Source organism: Petaurus breviceps, unplaced genomic scaffold (assembly GCF_028583685.1).
Source record: "Petaurus breviceps papuanus isolate PSGF00001 unplaced genomic scaffold, PetGlider_PUasm1.0 224, whole genome shotgun sequence".
Classification (NCBI taxonomy): Eukaryota; Metazoa; Chordata; class Mammalia; order Diprotodontia; family Petauridae; genus Petaurus; species Petaurus breviceps.
This window is the reverse complement of record NW_027185887.1, coordinates 11,389,873-11,401,884: the sequence shown is the minus strand read 5'-3', so window position 1 is coordinate 11,401,884 and position 12,012 is coordinate 11,389,873. Positions and strand designations below refer to the sequence as shown.

General features: G+C 38.9%; 1 protein-coding gene across 1 annotated transcript; it reads left to right on the top strand.

The window, feature by feature from the left end:
• Positions 1-134: 134 nt before the first annotated feature.
• On the top strand, positions 135-10,975 carry ACOT13 (acyl-CoA thioesterase 13). The gene is made up of 3 exons (XM_069095048.1): positions 135-382; positions 7,822-8,006; positions 10,701-10,975. The coding sequence occupies exons 1-3, from the start codon at positions 299-301 to the stop codon at positions 10,855-10,857; spliced, it is 426 nt and encodes a 141-aa protein (XP_068951149.1). The 5' UTR covers positions 135-298; the 3' UTR covers positions 10,858-10,975.
• Positions 10,976-12,012: the final 1,037 nt, after the last annotated feature.

The following is a 12,012-nucleotide window of genomic DNA, read 5'->3' as shown; positions in this document are numbered from 1 at the left end:
AGGTCTAGGCTGCGTGGAACGAACCAGGGTTAGGGTTCTAGCGGATCCCTAGGAGGTTCAGAGGAGAGCGCGGTGTTACGGAACTCAAGTGGTGCAGTCTGTGGAGACAGCCGGAAGGAACGAAGAACACTGGGGAAAATCCTCGTCTGACTTCTGCAGTCGGCTTGGAGGTCGTGGTTGGAGTGGCCATAGCTCTACCTTGGTGCCGTTCTCACGGTTACCTGGGCAGCTTTTTATTTTGGTTTGTCGGTTCCATTTTCTGATCGTGCGGGGTTGAGAAGCTGGGCAACAGCTGGCGATGAGTCCCCCAGCGCTGCAGAAGTTGCAGGAGGTGATGAAGTTCATAGTGGAATCTGGCGGCTTCGATAGAGTTGTAGAAAAGGTATCGCCATCCTGCGCCAGGCTCTTGGCCCGAGCGGAGCACGGGCTTGCTGGGGCCGGGAGGGTCTCCAGCCCTCCTTGAAGACGTATGATATAGGTCGTGTTTATCAGGCTCGAAAACTTGTCAGTAGCGGGGTTACTTTTTTCTTTTTCTACTCCCTCATCTCCGTCCAGCCCCCAGATTCTAATGATTTCTAATGTCGCCTCCACCTGATGAATGTCCTGTTTTCAACATTGCCGTGTGTGCTAGAAAGGTGACCCTGGAGTCTCAGAGACCATACCTGCTACACTGGAAGGGCTTCAGGTGCACCTGCCAAGGCCAGTGCAATGTCTCTGTTCTCTGTTGACTGAAGGGGCAAGATAAGGCCCTCTGTGAGGAATAAGATTATACAAACCAAGGCCCCAGCTCACTGTGACCTTTCTATTACTCTGAGCTGTTTGGGCACAGGGGACCCTGAGAACGTGAGGGCTGCTCCTCTCCTGGGACCTTAGCCAGGTCCTTGAGAAGAGATGATAACTGCCCAACTCCTGGAACTAGCCATTCCAAGGAAACATCGTTCTTGGGGGGCTTGGAGGGATTGGCCTCCGACCCGGGCCTCACACAAGATACGATGCTAAAAACACCTGGCAGTATGCCTTCTTTGTTCTCAGCACTACTCAAACTGTAAGATTCAGACCCCAAATTGGAATCTCACCCATGGAGGAGACGGCTTGCCTGGGACCCTCCCATGGGGGACCCTGACTGCTATACCAATATATCCATTATTAATCATAGTTGCTCTTATTCTGCTATCATTAAACCTCTTACTCTGTTATCTCCAGTTTCTTTCTCACTTGGCTATATATACATATATTCTGAATATTCTAAAGAAATTGCATTGGGTCTTCTTGGAGTGCCGAGTGTTCCATTCAGGCGACTCCTGAACCTCCTTAATCAGACATTGATCTACTAGGGAAGTACTGGGAGACTTCTAAGTAGTTACATGATGATGACATTTGGGGACCCACAATAACTCTTCTGCTAAAGCATGGAAAATGGTTCATCTTCCTAGGTGGCAGGGAGTGCCAGTACTCCGTTCCAGACATGACTAAGCAGAAAGATGGTAGAAGCCTAGGAAGCCTTGTCACATTCCAGAGGGAAGCACCATGTCACCATGTAGGATGTTAATGCCGTTGAGTGAAATGAGCCTTGAATTTGAATTCTGCCTTTTATTTCCAGTTCTGTGACTAGGAGCAAATCACTTTCTGAACAGAATTTTAGCAAATGTAAGGGTGATAGCCTAGGAGAGTATTGAGGATTTATCCCTCTCGTTGAGGAGAAAGAGCTGGGTTAAAGGTTATAAAGTTTAGGGAAAGGTGCAAATTTTGGTTAAAGATGGTCAAACTCTATTTAACCAGTTTAAAGAATTTCATTGTTCATTTATGATAAGATTATTATTTTTTTAAATTCTGAATCTGTTTACTCATTTGTAAAACAGTGCCAGTATTGCAGGGTACAACCCCATAGTTGTAAAGATCAAATGAGTGAAGATGTTTAAATCATTTTACAAAACTAAATATGATGTATGAATTTTGACTTCATTTTAAATTTGAGTGCTTGGGAAGGGGCAAGCACTGATCCACCTCTTCTAAAGCAGGGTGTGGAGGCTTTGTGACTATGAATTAAAAAAATGAGGTAATTATATCTGCCCTTGATTGGCACTGGGAAGCTGTTCTGTAAAGTGAAAAGAACTTACTCAGCATCCTCTTAGCTGAATGACCAACGGCTTCTCTCCTCATCCCCTTTATTCTGAAACCTTTCTTGTTGATAACAAACTCCTGTAGCTACTCGGTTCTACCTTTCTCATCTCCAGCCTGCCATTTCCCCTACAGTGTCCCATTCCAGATTTGCCCACCCCTTCTACTCTGACTTACAGAATGCCTACTCCTTTCATCTTAAACCTCTTCCGTTCTCCCTCCTATCTTCTGTTATTCACTGAGCCCTAATTACTTCCTGACCACTCTATTTCCCTAGTCACTCTTCCAGCAGTGGCTACACTTTTCTTTCATATTCTCCAATTTGCTGATCAGAATGGGGGGAGTCAAAATATTCTTTGTTCCCCTTTGTCACCTCCAGATTCTCTTCCAGCATCATTCATCTACTTATCTTAATTTCATGATATTCAAATTTATCACCCAAACCAGACCACTCCCCTTCCTTCTCCTAGGTTATTCTTCCTCTTTTCTCAGTGAGTTCAGTGTCTGGCTTACAATCTTTCACTCTACAACTACTGCCTTCATATCAGAGGACTTCAGAATAATTTTTTTTGGAGGCAGTTGGGTTAAGTGACTTGCCCAGGGTCACCCAGCTAGTAAATGTAGTTCCTCCTAACTTCAGGACCAGTCTCTATTCTCTGTGCCACCTAGATGCCCCACAGAATAAATATTAATGCTCCCCCTCAATGACTAGTATCACCCACAAATGTTCCATTTCCATATTCATGAACAGTGAATTCTTTTAACTGATCAATTGACCATCTTTGACCAAAGTTTCCACCTTTACCTACACTTTACAATCTTTAACCCTGTTCTTTTTTCTCACTGAGAACTCTAATTCCCCTACCCCTTCAATATTTCCCCAGGCCATCACTCCTGTACTGGTTTAAAATCTTTTCCCTTCCAAATCTTAATCCTTTGGTGAGTGAGTTCAGTTCTATGCAATATTCTTTTCACCAATATTCATAACATCTCATATATGTCTCCTTTTCTTGACTAATATAACCACAGGCCTATTTCAAGCTTGAAAAAGATTTTAACCTCCCAACTGGATTACTGAGTAGCCTCCTTCGGTTGGTCACCCTCTTTCAAGTCTCTCCCCACTCCAACTCATGCTCCCCCTAGTTGCCAGTGATTTTGCCAAAGTGAAGGTCTGACCATTTCATCCCCCGCTTTTTTGTGTGTGTGAAGGTTCACTTCTTCCTCTCCTGGCTGGAACTTGTCAAAACTGTTAGCATTGTAATAAAGAAATGTTTTATTAAGCAATGCATGACAATTACATAACAAACTGGGACAAAGGCTCTCAGTAGCCAAGAACCCTTATCTTTGGTTACTACCTAATTTATTTATGATTTGAAAGAAATGAAAAACAGAAGAAGTGATTATAATGCCAGGTTTCTTGTTGATGGAGGATATTGGGAGACAATCAAGTGAGGGGTAGAAGGGTATTCTTGTAGTCAGATGACAGAGGGAAAGGGGAGTAAACTTGTGACTTAAAATCAGGTGACTTACAGACAGCCGAAACTTAGCTTCAAAAAGTGATGGTTAAAAAACAAAAATGGAATTATTGATGCTATTTTTAATGTTACATCCCTGCTTATTGAATTCTAGCGGTTTTGTATTACCTGCAGAATAAAATATTATATCTTTTGTTTAAAGTGCTTCATCATCTGGACCTTTATTATTTTTCCAGTTTTATACATTACTTCCCTCCCCCTCCAGGTACTCATCATTCCAGGTATATTGTCCTGCTTACCACCCCTTGATCACAACACTATATCCATGGTCTCCATGCCCATGGACTGGTTACCTAATATCTATTCTTTATGTATTTTACATATACTGAATTTACAAGTGGTCTCTTCTACTTGTGTCATCCCCTTGACAGCAGGAACTACTTTTGCCTTTCTTTGTATCCCTAGGGCTTAACATACCGTGTTTCCCCGATAATAAGACCTATCCTGAAAATAAGCCCTCCCCTTACTGTGTAAGATTCCTCTGAAATAAGCCCTCCCCCGAAAATAAGCCCTATTGAGATTGCTACTGTAGTGAAGGTGATCCCCTGCGCTACACACTACATTTACGGTACCCTCTGTATGCACCGTCCCTCCCCCTCCCCCCGTGAAACGCATGCCGCGCTCCGAGCTGCATCCAATCAGAGCTGCAGCAGTGAGCGCGTCATCCTGTTCTTCCCCAGTGATTTGCTTATTGAATAAAGATACATTTTTTTTGTTCACATTTACCTGTTTATAAAATTGCTGTCAATGTTCATTAAAATAAGCCCTCCCCTGAAAATAAGCCCTCTGGTGTTTTTCTGTCCAAAAAAATAATAAGCCAGTGTCTTATTATCGGGGAAACACAGTAGTGCCTGGTACATAGTAAAAAATGCCTCATAAATGCTTATTTGCTGATTTTTTTTTAAACTTTGGGGACACTCCAGGCCTGTGATTTCATCCATGTAAGCAGTAAGATTCCAGGTGCGTACCCTTGTGAATGCCCCCCCATGTAGATGAGCAGTTGTACTGAATATTACAACCCATAGAGAGTTGCTTGGAGTACTAAGAGGTAAAATAACCAGTAAAATAGATGTATCAGAGGCAGGTCTTAAACCCCAGACTAAAGCCCAGGTTATCCAGACTTACAGGTCACCTCTCTATCCACAGTATCATGCCACTTAGAAATAACATGTCTAAATTTAAATAAACTATTCAATATAAGTTCATAACAGCCTGAATTTTATAAAGAAATAAATTAGCCCTCCCTGAAGTACTGTGTTTGAACTAAATGATAGGAGTTCTATAAACAGGAATTTCCATAAGATTTGGTGGCTGTTAGAAGAAAACAGACTTGATTTTATTAATAATTTCTGAAAGACAATGACTACAAGGTTAGTGTTTCAAATTTCCAGTGGCTACCTCTATGACCTCTGTGTTACTCTGTAACCCAAACTTAGTCTTTTTTCCAGAAATTTACAATGTAAGACAGCTTTGAATTTATGACATTTAGGGCTACCAGTAGTGTAGACTGATTAAACTTTGAACCAGAGATTGTAGGACAAATACTTGGCTTTGGGTATCCTGGCATGCATCCTAGATTTCAAGGCCACAGAAGATGCCCTAGAGGTAGAGAAAGAGTTTTGGTACTGTTCAGGCAGTGAAGGATAGCTGAACAAATACTGACTAAAAATAAAGCATATTTACATATTTGCAAATCAGAAATGTGTGCATTATATAGGACAAAAAGTGAAAATACATTTGCCTCTTTAGACAGAGCCAGGGAGAAATCATCAGTTTTTTCTACTTAGCTCAGAATTTGCAGAAAGAAAGTTACACAAAAACTTTCATTTGGATTTGCTCTGATGGGATCTGATTTGGTATTATATCGATATGACATACTGTCCTGCCCTCAAGGCATTTTTGCAAGGTGCCAAGTAATAGCTTTGAGTCACCCGATCTGAGTATGACTGACAAAGGCCTTCACCAGCACCTGTGGATTTAATCATTATCTATGCCAGTGACTTACACATCTATATATCCAGCCCTAATCTCTCTCCTCAGCTTCAGTCCTGCATCACCAGTTGCCTGTTGTATTTCTATTTATTTATTTTTAGTTTTCAACATTCACTTCCATAAGATTTTGAGTTCCAAATTTTCTCCTCATCTCTCCCCTCCCCCCACCCGGTGTGCACCCTGTCATATAGTTCAAACTGGAATTATCACAAGACGGCCTCAAATTCAGCATATCCAAAACCAAATTCATCTTTTCCCCTAAACCCATCCTAATTTTAGCAAAGGTACCACCATCCTGTCTGCCTTCTAGATTCACAACCTCAGCATTATCTTTGTTGGCACGTCAGAGAAAACCAAATAAAATCAACCAAGGGAAATAGTGATTTACATGATTTCTGCCTGTGCTTTAGTATCTGCTCTTTTCCAGTCTAGTTCTAGTAGGATACTACTTTACATTTGAAAGTATAGCTTATAAAGCATTTTCACATCCATTATAATTTAAATTATAATTTATTTCATGTGTTTTTCCAAGTGATCCCATAAGGTTTATTATTTTACTTGAGATCTAAGGAATAATTGACAGCCAGCATGCTTAGATGGAGGCAGATAGGCAAAGAAATTTAAATAAAATATTGGCTATTTAAACCTTCACTCTGTTTTAAAGGATACCAAATTACTCCTACACTGCTTTTCATTCTGTCCTTTCTATCTGGAAAAGTGACCCAAAGTTTTAAAATGCTATTTAGAGGAGTACCTGTAACAGATGAAGAGATCAGAGCTTTTGATTTCCTTTTTATTGGAGTTTGGAGAGAAGCTTTCAAAGAGATATGCCACAAGGGGCTCTTTCCTCACCCAAGACCAGAGTCTTGATTATTTAATAGCTTATAATACTTTAATCAGGTTGTAATACTTTAATTTGTATTTCATAGTTGGGAAAAACTGCATTTTACGATATAGTTATGCACATTTACTTGTATAAACTGTCTTCTTGCAACCAGTGGAATCCAATTTGGGATAATTATTAAAAAAAAAAAAACACCAACCCTTTCAGTTCTCATTTTATTTACCTTTTACATTTTGCTCAAATTTTAAACATAATTTCAGCTTATCAGCTTTATCTCCCTTGCCCTCCTATTTCTTAAGATATTCAGAAATAAGCCTATCCTCTCTTCTTCCCTTCTCCATTTTCAGCTGTGGGTTTTAAACATGATTCCATTTTCTTATAGTTTTAAAGAAAGATTGTTGGGGTGGCTAGGTGGTGCAGCGAATAGAGAGCACCAGCCCTGGAGTCAGGAGGACCTGAGTTCAACTATGACCTCAGACACTTGACACACTTACTAGTCCTGTGACTTTGGACAAGTCACTAAACCCCAATCCCTCCAAAAAGCAAAAAAAAAAGAAAGATTGTTTTCTGATTGGGTTGGGATTGTAAGAAATACTGTTGACCACACATAAAAGAAAGCACAGTGCTTGGATACAAAGTAAGTGTTTAACTGAGAATTTCTTGATTGACAGGCTGAGTTGGCAGGCTAGAAGTAGAAAGAAATGCTTTTGGAAGTTATCAGTATGTAAATTATCCTGTCACATTAAAAGTGCTGAAAATGGGTGCATTTGGAAAGCTCTCCAGCAATAGCTACATATTGTATAGGTCTTAGTGTGAGGACACTGTAATTAAGACCTCATTTGTTTATACAGTGAACATGTATCTTATATCAACAGTAACTTGTTTACTGCTTTAATACAGGACAAGAAAACAATTGTGCTTAACACAATTGTATACCATTTTTTCTGTTGAGATTGTTTTGCTTTGTTACTTAACTTTAATTTTTTTATTCCTTAAAAAGAATTTTTTTTAAGTCAGTGATTAAAAATTTAGGCAATTGGGGTGGGTAGGTGGCATTTCAGGAGGACCCAAGTTCGGTTTCGGCCTCAGACACTTAACACCCACACACAAAAACTAGCCTCGTAACCTTGGGCAAGTTACTTAACTCCAATTGTCCTCCAAAAGGCAAAGAAAAAAAATGTAGGCAATGTTTAGGGGTGAAATTTGATGTCTCATTCAACTTTAGGTTCACCCAGAAATACCTTCTAATCATTTGTATGTCTTGCTATTTAATCTGATCAAGTCGTGCACTGATTTAGAGAATAATTGTGTTCATCTTTCCTCTACTTTTAGGTTACACTTCTTTCTACAAGTCCTGGAAAGGTGGTTTGTGAAATGAAAGTTGGAGAAGAACATAGAAATAGTCTTGGCACTCTCCATGGTGGTTTAACAGCAACTCTGGTAGATGTCATATCAACATTTGCTTTGATAAACACAGAAAGAGGAAAACCTGGAGTCAGCGTGGACATGAACATAACGTATGTACTTAATATATTTTAAATGACATCAGCTGAGATAAGAGCTATTAAGATAAAAATAAGTTTAAGAGACTACCTTTGTAAATTTCTAGATGCAAGTATGGCTTTAGCTCTAAGAGCTACCCTGCCCCTGCAAACAGCCATCTTACCCTTTAATTTATACATTGCTAATGGAGAAAATCATAAGGCCACCCACAAATCCCTAGCTGGTATATGTTTAAACTATAAATTTTACCATTGTGTATGTTGGGTCCCTTATTTTCTTTCAAGGATAACTTGTACCATCATATACAACCAAGTACAGATAAATTCCACAACATGCAATGCTAAAGCAATTATCAAAGTAAATATGGAGTGTTACTTCAAAATAAAATCCCAAAGAAAAAGAATTAATGTTTAAAGTATCTGAGTATACACTAAAAAATTACTACTCAGGGCACGTGCCCCCTAGTAATGTTAGAAATAAGGACAGTAAGGGCAGCTAGGTGGCACAGTGAATAGAGCACCAGCTCTGGAGTTGGGAGGACCTGAGTTCAAATCCGGCCTCAGACACTTAACACCAAGCCATGTGACCTTGGGCAAGTCACTTAACCCCAATTACTTTGCCTTCCCCCCTCCAAAAAGCAAAAATTTAAAAAATAGAGACAACCACAGGAAGAGAGGAAATAGAAATTTGTAGCTTCTTGGATTTCTTAGTGTCCTTTCCTGAGCCTCTGAAGACATGCCATGTAGACATACTACAAGACCCATTTGAAGAGTTGCAGGGGATGTCCAGATGTCATATTTTGCCAACTGTGTTGAGGAGAAGGTATATTCAGGTCAGTATATTTGCCAAATGGTAATTATACAAGCTATAACTAAACCTTCCTATTCCTTAAAGGAGTCCATTATAGCAAAAATGAATTATATAAGTATCAGAGAAATGCTGGTGGTCAGAGTATCAGAAAAAGGTGGTTATACCATCATCCCCTTTTCACACTTGCCTATAAAGATAGGGTGACATGAATTCTTTTAAATTATTGACCAAGGTTACAAAGTTGAGAAGAAAAGATTTTTTTGGTTCTTCCTAATAGCCTATTTTATTCCATTTGAGAAAAAAAGATGGTATTATTTGCTAACACTTCTTCCTTAGACCTTAAGGTCCTTAACCTAGCAGTCTGTCCCTTGCCCCTCATGACAAAAAAAAAAAAAAATCACAATTCTGAAACTACCCTGAAAATTTTTCAGCACAGCTGCTGCTTTCTTTGAAAGTATTTATAGCCAAAGATATCAGCTGGGCAACCCCTGGTGGTAGTTGTCAAACTAATTCACCTGAAGGGAAACTAAGGTAGTCTGAGTAAATTGTTAAGCATTGCTGGTATTTGAAAAGTCAGTTCAATAAACAAGCCTGTAGATCTTGGCATGAACACTGGTGAATGAGACTTTCATGGTATATGGGAGTATGTATTCTATTTTTAAAGTCTAAATTTAGGGGTGGCTAGGTGGCACAGTGAATAGGGCACCAGCCCTGGGGTCAGGAGGACTTGAGTTCAAATCCAGCCTCAGATACCTGACACACTTACTAGCCGTGTGACCTTGGGCAAGTCACTTAACCCCAACTGCCCTTCCTCCCCCTCCAAAAAGCAAAAAAAAAAAGTCTAAATTTATTCTTTTAAGTAGATTCTACAAAATTAAAACTGCCTTAACATACTACTATTAAGTTTTTTACTCTGGTAAAATGCCTAGTCAAATAAACCTTGGTTTTAAGTGTTTCAAGGGTCTGCCATGTGCCAGGCACAAATGTTTTACTAGGTCACAAATGTAGGTTGTTAGAGCAAGAGAAAGTTCCAGGTTGAATATTGGGCATCTAATTTTCCAGATGGACAAAGGGGAGGTGAATAAGCCCCATGAGAACCCAGAAGTTTATAGATGTCTCAAACTGAGAAACAAAAACTAGGGAAGGTGATCAAATTTAGTTCTAGTTAACCATGCAATTAGTATTTTCAGTGTTTTAAAAATAGCCTCTGTACTTGGTCCATTACGTAAGAAACAGAATCTCTCTTTACTTCATCTCCTTTAGCTTATTGTTCTTGTTAATATATTGGAAACAAAAAATAGTTACTTTTGAAGTAGGGCAGTAGTTCCCATAGTGGTGGTCCATGGCCCCTTGGGGGCATCTAGGACCCTTCAGGGGGGGTTTGAGGTAAAAAAAAAAAAACTATTTTCATCATAATACTAATATCTACATAACTCACAGAAACAAATCTCTGGGGTCCTCAATAATATTTAAGAATCTAAAGGGGTCCTGGTAACAAAGAAGTTTAAGAACTCTATTAAGTTAGAAAGATAACCTATCTTAAAATGCACTTACGTGGAATCAGAAGTCAAATCAAACCTTAGAAGGCATACAAATATAAAGAACAGTCCAAGATTTTACTCTAGTACTCCCAGTGTTTATAGAAATACTTACTATCAGAAGCAGCACTGAGCAGTTGGAATTATAATAGATTTGTAGTTGGAGGAAATAGATTCAAATCTTGGTTCTACACTTCCAGTGTGAAGTGACTCTCAGAGCCTCAGTCTGCCTTATATAAAATAAGGAGTTTCCTAGATTACCTCTAAGGTTCTTTCCTGCTCTAAATGTGTTAAGTATATATTCCTTTAGTCAGTCTCTTTCCATTAATTATGTGTCTTATTTCTTGGTATTATTTCAAGGTACTTGTCACCGGCCAAGGTAGGAGAAGAAATATTGATTGTTGCTCACGTTCTGAAGCAAGGAAAAACTCTTGCTTTTGCAAGTGTGGACCTGACAAGCAAGACCACAGGAAAGTTGATCGCACAAGGCAGACATACAAAACACCTAGGAAACTAAAAGCACAATTTCTTTAAAGCTGCTCTTGAAGAAGCAATAATGATTTCGTTATTTGTTTGAACAAGTAACTTATTTTAAAAAGTTTTAACTTTGAAAATAAACGATTTTAGTTGTGAAATTCTATGGAAGCTGTTCAAAGACATATACACACAGATTACATATATATATATATATATATATATATATATATATATATAAAGTTGAAGCAGAACATCCAGCAAGAGAATACTAATACTGTAGTGGGGTGCCATAAAACGGAGCTTACTTTTGGACAAATATGTGCAGGGGGCGAATCCTTTTATTACTCAAGAAATACAAATGACTTTGATGGAAAGTAGAAATTCCAAGTGTGCAGGACCCAGGATACCATTAAAAAAATGAACTTCAAAACTCTTCAAAGGCACCAAGGAAAAATGCCTTTCACATAAAAAACTCATCTTCCTCAACATATACAGGAAAGCAGATTTGGGGGTTTTGTCCCCATAGCCTATCAACTTCCCTGTTAAATCTGTATGTAGGGAATTACCTGAATTACCTTAACAGCATTAGCAAGTTCAAAAATCTCATTCCTAAAATAATTTAAACCTCATAACAAGTAGTTCTTTGGTAAATGTGATTATTTGAGCTTCCACTTAAATTCATTAACTGACAAAGGAATCATGTGAACAAGAGAGGCTCTCTATAGCCTTAATGTTTTCCTACTTTAGAGGAAAACATAGCAAAATTTAGTTTAACCATCACTTTCATTTTACTTTAAATGTGAAGCTTAAAAAAATATATCTAAAAACAAGATGTTAAGGCAGTTGGTATGAGGGAGATTTAGCCACATGCCAGAAAGGGAAGATGGCAGCAAGTGAAGAGGCTAGGTTTTTGGCCTTGGAGTCAAGTTAAAATCCTGCTTCATATACTAAATGTGTGGTCCTGGACAAATCATTTTAACTAGTAAGCCTACTTCTCATGATAATGGCACCTACTTCTGTGTTACGAGGATCTAATATTTATATAATGCTGTACAAAAACTAACAGTAAAAGAGAAAGCTAATCTAGACCTATAGTGTGGAAAATGAGAGGGATAGGGACTGGCCTGATTTCATTAGTGTAGAGTTCTCAGTGAGAAAATACCTGCCAATAGTGATTTCTAACTTCAGTCTTACA

Coding starts and splice junctions, on each gene's coding strand:
- ACOT13 (XM_069095048.1), top strand. CDS start 299: ATGAGTCCCCCAGCGCTGCAGAAGTTGCAGGAGGTGATGAAGTTCATA. Junction 383..7,821: donor TCGATAGAGTTGTAGAAAAG/GTATCGCCATCC, acceptor CTCTACTTTTAG/GTTACACTTCTTTCTACAAG. Junction 8,007..10,700: donor AGCGTGGACATGAACATAAC/GTATGTACTTAA, acceptor TATTATTTCAAG/GTACTTGTCACCGGCCAAGG.